This window comes from Helicoverpa zea, chromosome 22 (assembly GCF_022581195.2).
Source record: "Helicoverpa zea isolate HzStark_Cry1AcR chromosome 22, ilHelZeax1.1, whole genome shotgun sequence".
NCBI lineage: Eukaryota > Metazoa > Arthropoda > Insecta > Lepidoptera > Noctuidae > Helicoverpa > Helicoverpa zea.
The window spans coordinates 198,643-218,913 of NC_061473.1; the positions used below are offsets into that span (position 1 = coordinate 198,643).

The following is a 20,271-nucleotide window of genomic DNA, read 5'->3' on the forward strand; positions in this document are numbered from 1 at the left end:
GAAGTCTATGCAATAGAACAGAACCTGTAATTAAATAATTAATAGCAATTCACATAGTTGTGTCAATTATAAAACAAATTATTTTATTTAGAAGTCTTCCAATGGCAAACCCCCAAGTGCCCTTTCTGAACAATTCCTAAAATTATTTGATGGCCTGTCTTGTATTGAAGAATTCCATACTTTGTTCAGGTAATTTCAACTTACCTTCATTTGAAAAGAAAGCTTATGGATATCATAGCACTCCATTATATCAATATACTTCTGATATAGTTTTTGGCAATAATCTTCTGTATCGGAGTTAGATTCCATACCTTCTAATTGAAGAACTCGACCATTCCACAGATTTAGTTTATCTTGTAATAACACAGTAAGTCTGGTCGCATTAACAATATTCACGTTAAAAGACATTGATGCGGCTCCACACAAGACATCCGTATACGAGAGCTTCAGTAATGTATTAACGCTAATCCATCCAAAAACTTCAGAACATATTATCGAGATGACAAATATCCAATTTCTATAAATGAAGCGCTTGAATACTTTGCTATCATTGAGAAAGGCATGAACATCTTGGATCTTCAGCACAAACTTGACATTCAACTTTGATTGTAAAGCTGAGATAAAGTTGGAGAGGACCCCAAAACAGCTGATGAGAACAATCACATAAGAATAAATAGTATGAAACGCAACATTTCTGCGTTGCTGTCTGATGTATCTGTGGTCGTAGCAGCGGTACGCGAAGAGAAACATGAAGAATATTGTAGCACAGAAAGACAATAACTTCGAACAAAGACTGTTTGGAACTATGAGATTCCCTTTTAGTCTATAATAGGGACAGAAGGAAAAGAAATGTATCAAGCGGAGAGGCCGGAGCATACACTTAACGTCATTGTCAATGAAGTCGCCTGGTAAGGCTTTCACGGGATGGTCTTGTCTGGAGACGGAATTCTTTTCCACACTGCTCTCGACCGGCATTACAACAATTTAAATTATACCTTTAAACACCAGTCTTCAGAGAATGATAGAACTAAGTAATGATAATTTTAACTCACGTGTTACGGTAGATTAATTTGGAAGTTAGATATTCGTTTACTTGGGCTGAGCAATAATAACATATCCGGAAACGAATATAACTAAATGTCACTAATGTAGTGGAATAAACCTTGAATAAGTTCAACTGTCCACACACAATACAGAAATATCTATGAGTAGGTAAAACACAGAGACATGGATAAATGTAATTTGAAATTCATATTTAACTAGAGGTGTGAGAAAATACTAATAGCGAAAAAGAATGTCAATCCGAGGAGACAGAGCCATTATTAATATAACACATAATTTTACAATGGGTTAGTAAATAATAGACAAGCAAAGTAGGTACCGATTTAATGTAATTTTTTGACCAACAGATTATTTACTAGCTATTAGGTACAATCATTTATTTGCTAGAAAATGTGTACTTTTCACACAAGTGTTATACGAAAGAGAATTGTAAGAAAACGACAATATAAGCAGTGATGAATGAAGCAAATCGCAACGGCTGAGCTGCATCTAATGTGATCACATATAATACGTTCATTTTGTGAAACTTGGTGTTGTACAGTCGTTGGATATTCCTGCAAACTCTCCTTTGTGTTTCTGCAAACGATAAGCCTATGTAGGTAACATTGCATCACTTGATTGGCTATGAACGGAATGGTAACTTTGAACCCTCTTAGCTAGCTAGCTTAGCTAGCCTAAAATAAAATAAAAAAAAAAAAAAATAATAATAAAAAAAAAATAAAAAAAAAATAAAAAAAAATAGAATTGTATGCCTTCTAATAAAATCTGTACATTTTACCTGTTGTATCCCTTGATGTCGTCATCCAGATACATGTAGTTGTTATTTCTGCCATCGTTAAGTAAAATCTTTCGCATTCTGAGCTTAATTTTATTATTAAAATAATACTTTTTAAGAACCACAGTTGAGACGTTAGGATCCGTAGGAAAAACTATAAAAATATTCAACAAATTAGAAATTGCCACCAACCGATACTACTAATGTACTTATGCTTATGTATCTTTCTTTAATAAAACATTAAAAAGGTACATTCAACTTGATCCCTTCTAGTGCACCAAAATACGTACATTGATTCCACAATCAATGGTAATCTTCCTCGTTCGTATGTGAATCTCTATATCTGCTATGGCGTTAGAAAATATGTATACGTAAAAAAATAATATCTGAAATATCCACGAAATATATTAGTTAACGTTATCTCTTTTATTTATTTGTTTAATTACAAGCAACAAACAAGCTAACCAAATACTGAAAAGTCTTTTCGATCAATTGATAAGATTTTAGTATTTCTAAATAAGCTTTGAACAAATTATTCGAATCACAATGCACTGTATTTCCAACACTGTGCTGAATTCTTTCAATCCATATTTGAGCAGTTTTTCTGTTCATTTCCAAGAGCTTGGCCGCATAGATGACGTTGACATCGAAGCAGATATGTAAGTAACTCGTGAAAATATCACGAATGTTAATATCATCGAAGGTGTAACAGTAATAAAAAAGCCAAAATATATGAAAACTGTTCAAGGCTATAACGTAGATCCAGTTGAATATAAGAGAACGCTTGAAAACCATTCTATTGATGTCAAGCATTCTGTGAGCATTTTGAATGCTACAGATTAGTAAGACGTTGTTATTTTTCTGCGTAATGTTTACGCAGTAGTTCAAAATACTTCCAATGGCAAAAACAACTAAATCTAAAAGTAGATTATTTATTTTGTTGATTGAAGACGATATCAAGTAGAAGCTGAGTGAGACATAAAGTATCGTTCCTATGGCTGAGACAATGTCGTATTTTAAATCATTGGTATGAATGAAATCGTTTTTAATCTGGTATTTAGCGCAGAAGAATAATGCTTGCATTATATTGAGAGGTAGTAACGTCGCTTGCAAGTATTTCTCAATAACGTTTACTGCAAGATTATCAATATTCATATTACTTGGAGTACATTCTACTGTTCTAATTGTAGTTTGCAGTTTTCGTACAATGTGCAACATTGTATCTATTATGTTTTTTGTTTTTGTTATAAATTTAGTCACACTATTGACCTGTCTTTACACCTAATAGATGTCTACAATAGTCATATTTTGTTGACCTATGTTCTCTTATTGATCTTTCTTTCTACGCGATGTCACATAGTAAAGCATACGCAATTAGTAAATTGATTTTTTTATGTTTTTATCAAAGACTTTTCTTTTACACAAAAGTTATTTGTGTCTACCAAGTTCCTGGAGGAGGCGATTAACCTTTACGTAGTTAAACAGTAAAACAAAGAACTAGAACAAATTAACACACAACACATAATGGAGCATTTAGAACCATTACCGTCAAATGGTGATGACTTTATCAATTGGAAAGCAAGAAACCATTTACTTTTATTAAAAGAAAATATGGCACTGTCAATGCGTCCATTAACACGTGTATGCTATGACCTTGTAGAACAATATTTACTCGATACATTGTTGGTCCAAAATTGATGACGATGATCCCAAAATTATTTTGTGAAGTCTTTATGTATTAGAACACTGACCAATGAAGTCAGGGCGCTGCATTTCACTGTACTGTAGCTGATGGACGCTATACAAAAGTATAATAATTATATGATGCGCCTCATTTCTTCACTTCCTGTGTATATAAATTCTGGTAAATATGCTGCTTCCAATTTTTTTACTTAATGAGCATGAAATCATTTTGCTATTTGATAGATAGCAGGCGCTCCAGGATAATCCGAAATTGAAAGTTCTGGTACTTTGCAGGAAGATTCCACGGTCCTTCTCCATAAGTTCACTCTTTGAAGCCGCTCATACATCAGTTTGTCGTTCTATACAAGCTTGTAAATATAAATAAAAAAATGTATTATAAACAGACTCGGGAAACTCCTTAGACGGTTCCCTTGTTAGAAATAAAGAATGACCGTTAACTTTCACCAAATGTAGATGATTGGATTTGTGAACGTTTTGATAACAGTCTTCCTATGAAGGTCTTGTGGGTTATTTTTTATGAAAGTCTGTCTACTACATGCTGATAGTTCAAAACTATCAGGTTGAAAGTAATCATTACATCTGTCGAGCAGATTAAAGCACAGCGCCATAAATTTTTGATATAGCAATACAACATGATGCTATAGGTGACATTATTTAAAAAAAAATCTGCTGCTATTCCACATTATATTCTTGTTGTCTCCCGGTATGTTAATGCTTATAATAAAATTATGTTTTATCCCAGTTGCAATTGTACATTTGCCAGTTCCCAGACCGAGTTACCTTAATATTTTGCTCAGTTCAACCTTTTTTTTGTTATGATATACTTAGTTTCAGCTATCTATGGTTTCGGAATCGTCACAACTTATATCAAGAAATTGTCAGAAATTGAGATCTGGGCTATACCTGTTACAATTTCATTTGATTAAGAAGTAATATGAGCCTTATATCAGCGTTGTCTTTGGGTCACGTGAAGATTTTACTTCGAGATTGAGAACTAGTAAAACCCTGATTAGTACACGTGTATGTTTGTGTTATCAGTTCACATTTTGCGTAGTGATTTATCTATGATTTATGATAATACTTAATAGGTGATAAAACAATTAGGTGTTCTCTTCTATTCCTACGATCTTTCTTCCCTTGCTCCAGGGATGTATCAAGTCAGTAGTTACAGCAATAGCTACTGTAGTTACAACCAAAGACAGGACCATGCCAGACCATTATTAACATGATGATACACAAAATGTCCTGAATATTGCTTTCTCTACCAACCCTTACCTACTCCAACTTAGTAAATAAAATCTTTCGGTATCACGCTGTTTTTTTAATTTTCGTTATCACGATTGTCAGCCTATCTACATAGAGCAGAGATAGCAATAATCATTTCACAATTGGGTCATTGTCATAACCGCGTAAAATTTTGTTACAGACAAAAATCTAAAATTTTAATATAAAGTTGAGAGCTTATTCTTATTTTATAGTAAAGATTATAATTAATTATTTATTAACGTATACTCATAATTACAGATGAAATAAAAATAAACTTTCTACAACACAATTGTTATAGAAAAGTCAGCCTCGGTGGACTGTTACCGCTCACCCTCTTCATACAAATTCGACCATTTATAAAAACCTTCCAAGTAAACTTCACGTTCGAGTATGTTTTCCTAAATTAGACATTTTAATCACTTCAATAACTCAATAATAAACATTATGGCTTAAAAATAAGTCACTTTTAGCGTATAGTATAATGTTATTAAAAGCAACATCTATTTGGTGGACGACATTTATTTTTACAAAATATTTGTGATAACAATAAAATGTTGTGAACGGAACGTTATTCTCGAACGCGTCCAATAGTCAGCTGATCGAGCGCAGCGCCATTTTGTCGCCGGCCGAACAAGATCGAAGTTATTGCTCCTCGTTAAAAATCGCAAATTGTTTCAAAGTTGAGTGTGTCTTTTCGGTTCCTTGTGGATTTTGGTAAGTAAAACCTAAGTAATTCATTACTTTACTTTATATGTTAGAATTGTAAGTAATTAATCTATTTTCAATTGCAACTTCAACATAACCTCAAAATACTGCTTGGTATGAAACAAATTGCCAGAAAAATCCACTCGGTGGACATCTTTTTGGTGGGCCGTGTGTCCACCAAAAAGACGAATGTCTACCGAATGGATTTTTTTTTTTTTTTGCTTTGTTCGACCGGGTTCTGCATGCGGGCTTTAACAGTAAAACTAGATATTTCACTGCATAATTAAAATATTGTCTTCGGAAAGCGGTTTGATACATACAAATATTTACTAGATACTTGTTTGTTTTTTTGCAATTTGGGTTTCTAAATTGGGTGATTAAGCAGGTATAAGCAAACATTTTAATCGCATTTGGATATCATTATCAGGATGAAATCTGATGATTTTTAACATCTGGTGGTTGACTTCAATGTGAGATATTCGTGTTTTGCTTTATCAATAAATCTTTCTTTTTGCTTTGCTCAAGCTCGTTCTCTTTTATACACAGGCAATGGTTAGAACTAGAAATAAATTGAGTGAAGAAGAAAAGAAAAAGAAACGACGCGAGCAAAAGAAGTTAAGTATGAGGAGAGCAAGAGAAAAAATGAAGAAAGACCCAGTAGCGTTAGAAGAAAAGCGGAAGAAAGATAGAGAGTACTACTATAGGAAAAAATCGCAAGGGGAAATTAAGACAATAAATGATTTATCAGAGAGACAGCAGAGACAATTAAGAAACAAATGGAGAAAGGATGCAAAATTACGTAGAGACAGACTGAAGTTACAAAGAGAAACGGCACGATTCACAGATGAAACCCCTCCAACAAGTTCAGCTAATTCATTGACATCAAAATCAACTTCCCGGGCTGCAGCAGGCCGGGCTGTAGCTGCGAAAAATAAACGTCGACTTAAATTAGAAAATCTCATGCTAAAATCTAAACTGAAGATTGTAGAAAACAAGCTGTCTAAGTACAAAATGCGCTTAAGTAGATTACAGAACAAGAAGAAAAACAAAGAAAGAAAAAATAAAACGAAGGTAGTGAAAGAAGATTTGAGTGACGCAGTTCAAAGATTTTTACTGAGTGACGAATCAAGTCGTACCACAGCTGGAAAAAAAGAAACTATTACCAGATTTAAACAGAAGAAACAGATCCGGTTCCTCAATGATTCTCTTCTCAATCTGCACAAAAAATTTGTGACTCAGATGAATTTACATACGTCGTATAAAACTTTTTGCCGATATAGGCCGTTTTGGGTCTTGAATCCAAAAGTTACAGCACGTGAGACTTGTTTGTGTGCAACACATACCAACATGGAGTTGATAATAAAATCATTAAAAAATGCCCGTATGATCAATGAAAACTCTGCAATGGCAGTGTGTAAATCCATTTGTTGTGAAGACATGAAAGAAAACTGTCTGGAACGAAAATGTTTGATATGTAGACACAAAAAGATAACATTCAATCAATTTACACCAACAGATACAATAAAATATGAGAGATGGGTCACAAAAAAAGTTATGCAAACGATTAAAGGTCACGAAAAACTTTGCCAGAAGACTATCAAAGAAACAGTGAATACGTCCAAAAGACAACTGATGAACCACTTGTTGGACAATATAGAACGTTTCATGAAGCATACTTGCAATATGTTACATCAGTTTCGTGTCATCAAAAATATTAAAATAAATATGTCAGCATGCGAAGGCTTGTTGCATATTGACTTCTCGGAAAATTACAATTGCAAGTATTCTTCAGAAATACAATCGGCCCATTTTGGTGGATCTAAAGACCAGATTTCATTACACACTGGAGTATTCTATTATGCTGACGAAAATACTGAGGAGAAACGCATCGTTACAAAGTCTTTTTGTACGGTTAGCGAATATTTGAATCATAGCCCTACATATATTTGTGCTCACTTAAAACCAATTATTGCAATGATAAAAACATTAGTGCCTAATTTAAAACGTCTCCACGTTTTAAGTGATGGTCCCTCGACGCAATACAAAAATAAGACCATGTTTCATTTGATTGCTGCTTACTTGGCTGAAGAAACAGGCAAATAATATAATGTGGCACTTTAGCGAGAGTGGGCATGGTAAAGGGGCCCCTGATGGTGTAGGAGGGTGCCTCAAGCGAACGGCTGATAAGCACGTAGCTAAAGGAAATGATATAAGCAATATCGATGAATTTATTAAATGTGTACATGAGAGCTGCAAAGGAATTGAAGTTATAAAGATCGATGATACTACGGCCAAAGAAATTGAGGTCAAAATTAAAAACTGCACTATCCGGCCTTTCCGTGGCACTATGCAAGTGCATCAAGTAACATGGGACAAAATTGATCCCAAAATGCTCCAGTTTCGAAGGCTGAGCTGTATTACTTGCAATCCTGGTGCGTCGTGTTCTCATTATGATCTAGGTTGTATAAGTCTTGACTTACCACCACAAAACTTACACATTGAGATACCTGCTCTTGCCAGTTCGCGCTCTACGCCAGTTCAGAGTTGTCCTAGCCCCTTTTCAAATCTACATAGCCCACTGATGAGTCCAAACTGGACTCCTATAGTTCAACAGTTGTGCCTTTCAATCGACGGAAAAAAAAACTGTAGCTCAATAGTTGATGAGACTGAAAGCAATGATCCTGAAAAATCAACTTCTTCAAAGATCCTGCGTGGACTAAAAAGTCGAAAACGCATTCGGTTTGCCGATGTTTACTCTGACAGTTCGTGCTCACCACCTGTTTCAAGACCTGAAACACCAGCAGAAGTACACCAGAAGCGTTCTCAACGTTTTTGGTCATCATCAGAGGAGGATGATATATTCTTTTAGTCCACCAAAAAGACATAATCTTTTCGGTGGACAAGTTGTTTTATTTTATCTTTATTTTGTTTTTGATGACACCAGGTTGTTTTTTTTTTATTTGTGTTTATGAGGAGATTCGATTATTTCCATCGAAAAAGAATTAAATTATTTTGTTTTTTTTCTTACTTAATTATACATTGCGTACATTTGGTGGACACTCGTGTCTTTTTGGTGGACCTATAAAACTGTTTTTTTCAAATAACTATGTTATTTCTTAATTCTGATCTCAGACAATTATTTAGTATTGTTACAATTGATCTCATTTATTAAATGAATGTACATTTCTTTAAAAATATTAGATTTTTTTATTTTTTGCAAACTGAACCCCCTTATGACAATGACCCAATTATATTTCATTATTTCATTATTATATTTCATAATATAGCAATATTTTAGATTTTTTTAGACACCAGCTGCCGTTTTCAAGTAAAATTTTTTTGCTGTGTCTCCCAATTTAACAGCGTTATAAGAAAAACGCCTGTCTGTAGCTTCACTCGTTATTCCCTCATTCTTGTGATCCCCAGGTAGACAGAGATAGTATCCGCAAGCTGATCCTCGTGACTTAAGGTATACGAGGAAATTATTCACTACTAGGAAAATAGATACGATCCGACCAATAATGGCAAATTCCCAATCTTATCACATAGGCCGTCTGAGAAACTGAATCTTAATTCATTATAGCAATATTATAAAAATAATTAGTCATTTTATCTGAAGAGCTGATGATTATATCAGTAATTAATTAATTAATATCTAGCTATCCAAATCATCTGGCTATGCTTGCCTCTGTCTGCTGTTTTAAAAGTTTTATTCGGAAGATCTCGTTCTGGTGCAATTTTTACAACTGGATTTAAGAAACACGTGAGTACATGTAAAAGGGCAGGGCTTATAATATCTAGTGGCGGCATGACCTTTTTCCACGTTCGAAGTTACTCCATAAAGTAGCACAGTAGTTACAATTGTCAAGCTCAGGATAAGGCAAACAAACTTGACAATTATTGCGGAAAATTTGCAAATAAATAGTGGCTTAACAAAAATTTCGAACAACAGATAAACATACTTATTGTTTTGTTTAATATCAGAACTTTAAAATTGATTAGTAATCTTAATGAGTAATCATCAATATGACGATAAAGATAGTATTCTCTGTATATATCGCAACTCGGTCAATAAATATAGTTCTCTGCAAGGCTTTCAGCCACTCTAGCCTACACCTTCAGAGAAGATGTAGTGAAGTATTTCGTGATTAAACATCAACCTTATTTAGTCGTTTATTTAAAACGAGAATACAAAACAAGAACTAGTAGCAAAGTAACTAGAAGTGACAACCATGACGTCAGTGATACATATCGTGTCGCTTCTAGCAGTGTTGACGGCGCCGGCGCTTGCCGTGCAAGTGAGAGTGAGCGACGGCTTGTTGGAGGGAGAGCGACTGATCAACGAGTATGGCGGTGCTGAGTACTTCAGCTTTAGAGGAATCCCGTATGCGCAGCCACCTCTCGGAGATCTCAGATTCAAGGTACTTTCCTCTTTCACATAGTTTTTCATTAGAATGTCGATACTATTAAAACAAACTTAGTGAAGCTTCTCTTACTGTTTACATGTCATCAAAATTGTATTAATGACTTTCTCTAACACAACTAATAATCCATCCAGTCGATTTCGTAACAACATACTTTCTTGATCTTATTAGTTAAACTAGCTGTTGCCCGCAACTTCGTCTGCGTGGGCAATCTCGAATCGTCAAAATACTACTTATCCCGTAGGTGCATTCTTTCACGTGACAGTATAATTAGGATTAGCACTTAGCAGTCGCATAGATTCATTGATCAAGGTTGTGTTGTGGATGTGACCATTTATCTAAACAAAAGAAGTAAAGTTTGTGACGTTGTTCAGCCAATTTGGAAAATTATTACGTATGGTGCGTAAGTAATTTTCACAGGAAACAGCTATAATCTATGTCTACATGCTTTGAGTCTGACAAAGCTGTCATTTGTACATTTTCTGCAGCTGCTGCGACTAATCAGAAGCCAGAAAGTCTGTCAGTATTACCATAATATGGATATCGTCTTGTGTAGTTGACTGGATTGTAGATAGGTAGTCGCTCCAAGCAAAATATTGGTACTCAAACAGATTCGATGACTGGAAGCCAACACCAACATAGTTGGGGAATAGCTGGATGGATGATAAAATGAGTCATCATCATCAGCAGGCGCATAGGGTACGATAGTTTCACTTACTCATGGTAAGGCTGACCGCACATTAGGCGTGCGCGATCCTCGGGCGTGTGAGTAGCGCGGGCGTCGCGAGCGCGCTGCGTGAACGTCGCGTTTTGCTGCCCTGCGGCATGTGTGAAGAGTGCAAGCGACGCGCTCGCGGCGAGCACGCGGCGCTCGAGTTGCGTTCTTACCCCTTCGCCTGCTATCCCCGCCGCCCGCTAAACGCCTTAGCAGTTAAACGTCAAGGAGAGCGGCGCGTGCGCGCCGCGAGCGCGCTGCAAATGCCGCAGGGCAGCAAAACGCGACGCTCACGCAACGCGCTCGCGACGCACGCGCGGCGCCCGCGCTACTCACACGCCCGAGGATCGCGCACGCCTAATGTGGGGGAGGCCTAAGCCGGGACTCCACCGAAATGTTTGCATTAGTTCACGAATAGGCAAAATGTACGTATCTGTGAGAGTCCACTTCATGTGTTCGTACTTGAAACCTGTAGTTTTGCCAAGATTTTCAGAATGTACGCTCGCAATTTGTCATTTCTTGGTGGAGCCAGCAAATCAAAAGAAACATAAGTGTTGTATACTGTGAGTCACTACCGCACACCGGGAAAATTTCGCTCTTGCGGAGGACGTTTATATACCATATTTTGTGTCACACGTAAACAGGACGACAGTAAGTATCCACTGAAACACTTTCAAAGATCTGATGAACGAACAAATCAGACCTGACTTGGTCACCTGGGGCCAATCAGAGCTCTATGAAGCGATAATACGCTTTGGCTCCTACTGTTATTGTGGTTTCTGAAAATTTATTCACCTCATTCAACGATGAATGTAATTCTGATGGTACTATTAAGAACACTTGCTTAGCGCAGAAGCTGACGTTGGCAGGTCAACTCTTTTGACTTCTCGAATAGGATACCATTGGTTTTTGTGCAATACACACCTGCAATGCATTCTGGATTAGGATAGGATATAAGTGGATAGGATTTGCAACAGAGAACAATTCTGTCTTTTTGATTAAATGACATCAAACGTAGTTTTATATAAAAGGTGTTTTTTAGGGATTTTAGACTTGGCTCGGGTCTTACTGAGACTGTTCGTAATCGTGAACAGTGTATTTGCGATCAGAAGTTGAAAGTAAGCATGTCTCTGGTATGCGGCGCGTAATTTGTACGTTTTCAGACGCATAAAGCATTTTACGTGTGTATGGTATTAAATAGAGAGAGCTCCCATTTCTTATCTGCACTTTGAATCTGGGCTTGTTTTTAAAGCTACAGAATCCTACATTACCTACCTCACGCTTAGCAGCGCTTGCGAGAGATAGATCCTCATTTCTTCTAGGATTAAGTTTACATATTTTGCATCTGAAAAAATAATTAAGGTCTACTTAATACTACTCACTCAAAGTAATTTGTTTTAAGGCCACCACATTAGTGGAAGATAAGCTAAACTATGTTTATGAAAAAATCCTGATATGAACTCCATCTATAACTTTAAATGATAATTAATTGTTCCACTAAAGTCATCATTTTTGACATAATGTTCAAAAAATAATTTAGATGGCACCGTTTTAAATTTGGCTGAGAACTATTAATTTTCTTTTCATCAAGGTAATAATTATAGTTGGATTTTGATGTGGCACGGCAAACTGACAAACACTATTGAAATGTCTATCGAAAAATTACACTACGTGTTAAAATATGGTGAATTACGGAAAATACACAACTCCATCTGTTGAAATAATAATCCTCTATAAAGAATGTATGGTAATATTGTCATTTACCACCTCGCTCCTTTGACAAATTGATGATGTATTTTATTTACCACAGATGGAGCTACTTTAACCTTGGCTAAACAAAATTTTCATTTTTTTTTTCTTCCGAAGTTACTTATAAAGGTGTGATTTTCTGTGTAAAGATTAATAATAGGCCGATCAACTAATATAAGTACAACATTCAAATGTACAGTTTTGACAAATAGATTGCGTGTCGTAATATTTTACATCTTGAATTCACAAAATTAATCATATCTTTTGATAGAGTGAATCGATTTCGATGAAACAAAAACTAAGTAATACCCCAAGTTACGTAGAATTTTTGTATATAAGCATTGTCTGCATTTAATTCGTAGATTTTACGTGAATCCCGAACAAACAAACAGATAAACAGACAAACAGACAAAAATGACAAAAATGATGGAAATGGGTTCTGTTAGTTATCCTTTAACATGCTGGCTATTTTTTTTGTCAATTTCTTAAATGTACAAAAATTACTTTTCTACAGATTTATTATATGTATAGATAATGATATGAATTCCACAGGCTCCACAACCTCCGACTCCATGGAACAATGTCCGCAGCGCCAAGGAGTTTGGTAACAATTGTCTGCAGTACGACTTATTCATAGACAAAGGAAAGCGAAGTGGCGATGAAGATTGTCTGTACCTCAACGTGTACACTCCTGAGATCACTCCCAGCGAGCCTCTGCCAGTCATGGTCTGGATCCACGGAGGAGGCTTCGTCTCCGGCAGTGGGGATGACGCTATATATGGACCTAAGTTCCTTGTGAGACACGGAGTTATTTTAGTCACGATTAACTACCGACTCGAAGTTCTTGGTTTCCTTTCCTTAGACACAGAAGAAGTCCCTGGAAATGCAGGAATGAAAGATCAAGTGGCTGCCCTCAGGTGGGTCAATAAGAACATCGCCAACTTCGGTGGAGACCCTAACAATGTTACCATATTCGGCGAAAGCGCCGGAGGAGTCAGTGTCTCTTATCAAGTAATCTCACCAATGTCCAAAGGATTATTCAAGAGAGCCATAGCTCAGAGTGGTGTCAGTGTCGGTTATTGGGCGCAGTCATATAGGCCAAGAGAAAGAGGCTTCGCTTTGGCCAGGAGTTTAGGATTACATACTGACAATGTCACCGAAGTTTATGAGTTCCTGAAAGTTCAACCAGCTGAATCACTCGTACAAATCAAGGCGGCAGTAACATACTCCGAACACGAAAGACCCAACGTTGAAGTTTACTTTAGCGTGACTGATGAAAAACAATTCGGAAACAATGAGAGATTCTTCTACGGAGATATGGTGAATGCAGTATCAAACAACGTGCACGAAGGAGTAGATATTATGACAGGATACACAGCTGACGAAGGACTCATGGGTGTTGCTATATTCGGTCAAATCAATTCAAGTTTGGAACAAGCTAGAAGTTTCCCACAATTCTTTGTATCCTACCCAATGTCGCTCAATTTGCCAGTTGATGATCAATTGGAACTTGGAATGAAAATCAGGGACTATTATTTCAAAAATCAGATTTCAATACCTGATGATTGGGAAGGTCTATCAAGATATTACGGCATGGATATATTCTCATTCCCCACTGTGTGGTGGATTAGGCTAATCGCTCGCACGAATAAGAACAAAGCATATCTGTACAAATTCACCGTCAAGTCCGAGCTGAACAAGGCTGCGCATATGATGGGATTAGCCGACATACTCGGAGACAGGCAGGTGGTCGCTCACAGTGACGATTTGTCTTACTTGTTCAGTTCGCGACACATGCCTATTTTTGACATGACCACGACCCCATTCTTATACATTGACCGTGTTTGTAGGCTGTGGGTCAATTTCGCGAAATATGGGTAAGCTCGAATTCATTTTAATACTGTTCTCACTGCTACCACTATTATTAGATTCTAAGAATCCTTTTGAAATAGAACCTAAGTGTTGATAAGACTGTCAATTCATCATGACGATAATCTAGGAAAAATATTGAACACATTGGAATCAAAGATTTTATTCAATGTAATTATGTAGTGATAAAGCAATTAGCTAAAAACAGTGAAATCAAGTTACGACGTGATTACATTTCAGTAAAGAAATACATTACTTTTCAATGAAGATTTGCATTATTAAAATTTTCCAAATTATCCAGAATCTCTTCAAAGATTTGGGACTTTTGCTATCTATAACCACTCGTGAGATGTACTTCTTCAATGTTTTTTCTTAACCCGATGTTTTTCTTATTCTAGGGACCCTACTCCTGACGCATCGTTGGGTGTGGAGTGGAAGCCATACTCGCTGGAGAAGCAAGACTATCTGGATCTTGGCAACCAGCTGGTGGCCGGGAACGAGCCAGATGCCGAAGAAATAAAGTTCTGGGAAGATACTCTAATTGAATTCGGTCAGAAACTGTACTTGGATGAAGATGAGGATTCGGTCAACTCATCCCGGTCAGCACTTATCCCGCAGGATAAGTTGTCCGCATTAATATTATTATTATTTTTCTTTGGTCAACTCATCCGGCTTTAAAGAAAAGGTTCGTGATCAAAAGTGTTGGGGGAAAAATGACAATGACCAAAGCCTCGACTGTACTGATTAATTATATATTGTTGTTAAAATATGTTGTTATTAAATTATAATTATTTATTACAAAATCATTGTTCATATTATTTTCATCGTATGCAGAATTACAGAACCTTTGTAGGAATCTCAAAATTCGATCCAATGTCATGGGTATCTTCTCACATATTTTCATCACAACCACTCTTTTTTCTGCTATCTTTATTAACATCAACATTGGCCAGAAAACCAGCCCAATAAAGGGAAATAAAACCAAATTCCCATAACCAACACAGTTTACTGGTTGGTTATGGGAATTTGGTGAAACCAGGACTACAGAAACGCGAACTGCAACATCACCACAGTGTAGTTGGTGATTAAGGCCAGCAGCCTCAGCGGCTGGCAGATGTCCACACAGAACAGACCACAGGCATGCATCTTCGTATAGGAAGCGTTGTGTAAACGCTGGACGTTCTTACATAGCTTTATGTCCTCAGCTAGAAATAAAAAAAAAGGAATTTGATTACATTAGCTATAGGACTGTTAGAGAGACTTGTAGCTGTATCAATAGTATTCAAAATAATAACCTGTATTGTTTGTTGCTAATATCTTGGAGCAGCAATCCTGTGCATGTTTCACAGCTTCATAAAATGCTTCTAAGTGAAGACTTAGGGTTATTTGAAGAACGATTGTCTTAAAGAGCCAGAAGAACAGAAGTATTGATACTAATGGAGTTTTTACCTGGAAATATAAGTTAAAGAAATTGGTGAATTCGTTGTTGTGACATGCTTTGACCTAATTAACAAATAATATTTTACTCACCATTATTATTTTTCTGAACTCAATCATCACTTGAATATTAATTAAACAACGACAAAAGGTTTCAATTGTTTGGTATACCACCTAAAAAATATCTATCTTATTATAGTGTTTAGAATTCAACACCATCTATATAGGTTTCTGAATATGCATTCAGATTGACAACCTGACTTACCTGTTGCTGAAAAACATCTTTACACAAATCATAGCATTTCAAAATTTGCTTATACGCTTCAAACATTTGATAACGATATGTCGCATCATTGTCATCAGCTCTAGTCATCAAGACACAAACACTCCAAAGTTCAAGTTTATCTACTAACAACCTCATCAGACTGATAGCGTAAATAATGTTCGAGTCAAGACTGGTCAAATACAACAAGTTCAGCGCAAAGTACCAAGATGCCTGATTGTAAATTGACAAAGAAGAAAGCAACATTACAAGGACATAAAATACGAAGATTACAGTAACGTTAGTCCAATTCCTAATGATACTCCTCCTACTACTGCCACTATTGAGAAACACGTGGATCTTTTGAAAGATAATTACAAAGGTCACCATTTTACTGGATTGTTTGCAATGAATGATGACATTCATAATAAAGCCTGAGCTATAGAAGACAAAGTCGAAGTAAGACGCGTAATACAGAAAATTAATTGAACCGTATCTTTTGAGATTATCATCAAGTATTATTTCCGTCACCCGATACACGTACCCTGATAAAAAGATTACAAGTCCACACATTAAAATTAACTTTTGCAAGCAATCGTTTGGTTTTACCAAATTCTTCCTGATGTGAAATTTTGGATTGAACACTAGAATTTGTAATAGATTTAGAGGCAAGAATATTGATTGCAAGTCCTTGTCCACTTTGTTGATTGGACATCTTGAATTAAGGCTGTGACAACTGTTCCCAGTTCCGACATCATATCTGGCTATGGAACTCATTTTAAGTTGGTTTTACTCGTTTTTCTGTAGGTAATGTACTCTTTTAACGAACTCCAGTAAATTGACATGCATGGAAAAGTTATATCTTAAGTTACATATGCTTTCCGTTAATCCTATTAGAAGGACACCCACTTAGAAAATTAATAATTATTGGAAGTATGTCACGACATGCATTAGACACGGAATGAATTGTATTTGTTCTCGTTATCCTAATGAACTTACAATTACGCAATGTCTTGTAACCCAATCTCAAAATTGAGGAATTGTTCCAAAGCATGACAAACACTGAAGTGATAACTAAAGTGAACGTGATTTATTAAACGTTTACATGATAATGATGATAGCATAAATTAAAAGCATTTCACTGATCCTTAACGTCACACCGAATACATTTGATGAAAATAACTTAACAACACATATGAAAACAAGACAATAAACAGAAAAGAACATTTAAATTAATAAAGAAACAATTAATACTAAAACTTATATTAACGACAAGTTTGTTTTACAAGAAGGCGAACTGCAAGCAGACTATGATGTAAGAGGAGATGAGCCTGGACAGCTGCAGCGGCAGTTCAGCGTCCACTTGGAAGAGGCGACACCCGTCCAGCTTACTGAACAGAGATCTTCGTGCTCGATGGATGTTCTTGTACACTCGCATATCGAGTTCTGTGAGAGAAAATATTTAAATAATATAGCAGCATTAAAAAGTGTAATAGATTTGTTTTTTAAATCAATCGCAAGCTACTGGGAAAGAGCTCAATAGATGTCACCGTGTTTGTTGATGTTTAACTTCTGGTCATGGTCTCACACTCCTTCCCGTCCATGCACAGTGAGAGGGGGCATTTGATTATTTTCCATCTCCCAAGAAATATATAGTGTCAGTTTATGATCTGGGCTTTATTCCATCTGTTGTAGGCGTTTGTCGTCATCAGTAAATCATATCCCACCTAAAACAAAAATGTGAAAGACTGCCAAGTTCGATAATATGGGAATGCTTCGCCTATAAAAGAAGTGGGATCTGAATAAGTACCAAGTTCCATACACATACCTCAGTTAAAAATTGTTACTTTTTAATGATTTTACTTGGCAAGTTTTCACACACCTTGTTATAAACCTACTAAACGCAATGAATCAAGTATTTAATTTTATTTTAAAACTTGCCAAGTAACATCATTAAAAAGTAACTATTTTTAACTGAGGTATGTGTATGGAACTTGGTACTTATTCAGATCCCACTTCTTTTATAGGCGAAGCATTCCCATATTATCGAACTTGGCAGTCTTTCACATTTTTGTTTTAGGTGGGATTTCATTTATTTTTGTAAGGTTGTTTATTTTATTTTTTTCTTATTATTAAGTTAGTTAAGGAAATGTCTCATTTATAGTATCTTTCAGATTTTTGAATATGCACTATGCTTCTTACAAAGAAATGAACTAGATTAACTAAATGGACTAGATTTACCAACTGACTGACACGACATGTTATCATATGTTCGTGGATCAAAGTTACACATTCGTTATTTTGAAAGTGACTCACACTTGGCCGTTTTCCGATTTTTACTTTACTTTGACTAAATACAAACCTTTGTAACGAATTTTAGATCGGTATGACCATTCGAAGATATATTATATAAATATAGATAAATTTAGTTCGTTTTAGTTCCTTGGGGGTTATATTTACACCGGGTATAAATTTACACCTTCATTATTTTGAAACCGACTCACACTTGGCCATTTTCAGATTTTTCCCTTTACCTTGACATAAAGACCTACCTCCATGCCAAATTTCAAGTCAATACGACCATTGGAAGTGGTCTAGGTTTTTGATGAGTGAGTCAGTGAGTCAGTCAGTCAATCAGTGAGTGTATAGTAAAAATAGCGATTTTCTGACGTCAATATCTCAAGACCTACAATAGGTATATTAATGAAATTTTGTATTTTAGATAAGTGAGGGGATCTCAACAGATACTAGAAATTTGATATGCGTAAATAAAATAGATTTTGAGTTATAGGGGGGTCGAATTTGGCCCGAAATGGTTCGTGTAATATAACCCACGGCCGGTGTGTCGCTTTTTTTGCTCGAACTTGGCGGACACACTGCCGTGTGTCTAGATAGTACTATTAGAGATAAACATGCATGCGAGTGGTTGGTTACCAGCAAATTGTTCCGAATTCATGAGTATGATACAGGCATCGTGGACATCCCTCATGGCCGCATAGAATCTCTCACACTCCACGCTCAGGTGGATAAACACCACTATACTCTTCAAAAGCCATGTTTGTGATATAAATACCAGCACAAAATACTGAAAACCATACAAAATCTTATCGATCAAAATGCTTTATCGATCGTCGACTTCCTTTTTAATTTTCATTGATCAAACTGTTATCGATCGAACTCAATATCAATATTGTGGATCACTTACTTTTATATTTTTGATGGACTCGTAATTTTTGATGACTAATATTGTCATTACGTTTTTGATGCTTTGAAAAGTGACGTTAATCGCATAGAAGGCGATCTGAAAGTTGCAAGTAACAAAGTAAAACGTTTCAATTCAAAATATTCTAGATACCATTAATAACACGTAGAAACCTGTTTACCTGTAAATGAAAAGTTTTCTCTATAATCTTATAAGCATCTTGGATATCGAAATAAACGTCGAATAACATTTCCAAATGTCGTTCCCTTTCAGAATTATCAACATTCTGTTTTTGAACCGCTTTGATCCACACACGGAGCATTTTCTCCAACAATTTGATCAACAGTGAGGTGTAAATGACATTCACATCAAACAAAATGGTTGGATACTGAGTCAACACATCAGTAATTCGAAGTTCCGAGAAGTAATAACAATAATAGGTTCCAGAAACAATAAAGAATGCGTGAATCAAAATGACACTCCACCAACTACTAGCTATTAAACTTTTAAGACACAATCTATTAACGTCCAAATTCCTTAGTACATACTGAATTTTCAAAATCAACAGAATATTATTGTCACTCTCCTTGAGACAGACGTAGGTATTAATTAAGAAACCAATGGAAATAATCGTAAAATCTAAACAATCAAATAAACTGAAGAAAATCTTCAAGCCTCCGTGAAAGTCCACGATATAAATACATAAATTGATAACAGTGTACAATGCGATACACCTGAACGATACGAAATAGAAGACGACTAGGACATTATACATGAAGCTGTTAGGACAGATGACGTTATGTCTTATTCTATACGAGGCGCAGAATAGGAGACGTGGGACTAAGTTTAGTGGTCTCAACAGAGCTTGCAAATCATTATCAACCATATTATTAATGTGTAGTCTATTGAATGGTAATGTTGGAATGCCCTCAACACGACGCACGTACATTTTCCTAAGATATCGATCAGAAGTATATCACTGAAGTAATTCGATTACTAAAATGTATGATACATCATCGTTAGAATCAATTTGTTTTATTTATTTTTTATGTCAGTAAACACACTAATTTATGTATGAATATTATAATTTGCTTTCTGACG

General features: G+C 35.8%; 3 protein-coding genes and 1 long non-coding RNA gene across 6 annotated transcripts; 2 read left to right on the top strand and 2 right to left on the bottom strand.

Moving 5' to 3' along the window:
• Window positions 1-4,995: 4,995 nt before the first annotated feature.
• LOC124641410 lies at window positions 4,996-7,615 on the top strand. Its single transcript, XM_047179481.1, has 2 exons — window positions 4,996-5,521; window positions 6,059-7,615. The coding sequence occupies exon 2, from the start codon at window positions 6,062-6,064 to the stop codon at window positions 7,613-7,615; it is 1,554 nt and encodes a 517-aa protein (XP_047035437.1). The 5' UTR covers window positions 4,996-5,521; window positions 6,059-6,061.
• Window positions 7,616-9,585: 1,970 nt separating this feature from the next.
• LOC124641180 (juvenile hormone esterase-like) lies at window positions 9,586-17,634 on the top strand. 3 transcript variants are annotated; one of them, XR_006985645.1, is made up of 5 exons: window positions 9,586-9,933; window positions 12,953-14,277; window positions 14,668-15,022; window positions 16,157-16,268; window positions 17,258-17,634. XR_006985645.1 is itself a non-coding variant. In XM_047179185.1 (3 exons), the coding sequence occupies exons 1-3, from the start codon at window positions 9,745-9,747 to the stop codon at window positions 14,945-14,947; spliced, it is 1,794 nt and encodes a 597-aa protein (XP_047035141.1). In that variant the 5' UTR covers window positions 9,586-9,744; the 3' UTR covers window positions 14,948-15,072. The 3 variants fall into 3 exon arrangements, 1 of the variants encoding a protein (XP_047035141.1); XR_006985644.1 differs by having other exon boundaries at window positions 16,157-17,634; XM_047179185.1 differs by lacking the exons at window positions 16,157-16,268; window positions 17,258-17,634 and having other exon boundaries at window positions 14,668-15,072.
• LOC124641182 lies at window positions 14,759-15,776 on the bottom strand. The gene is made up of 2 exons (XR_006985646.1): window positions 15,565-15,776; window positions 14,759-15,474 (listed from the first exon to the last, which is right to left on the bottom strand). It is a non-coding gene; the product is annotated as an uncharacterized LOC124641182 (long non-coding RNA).
• LOC124641181 lies at window positions 17,201-19,501 on the bottom strand. Its single transcript, XM_047179186.1, has 4 exons — window positions 19,352-19,501; window positions 19,174-19,269; window positions 18,903-19,053; window positions 17,201-17,414 (listed from the first exon to the last, which is right to left on the bottom strand). The coding sequence occupies exons 1-4, from the start codon at window positions 19,490-19,492 to the stop codon at window positions 17,251-17,253; spliced, it is 552 nt and encodes a 183-aa protein (XP_047035142.1). The 5' UTR covers window positions 19,493-19,501; the 3' UTR covers window positions 17,201-17,250.
• Between the last annotated feature and the right edge of the window lie 770 nt (window positions 19,502-20,271).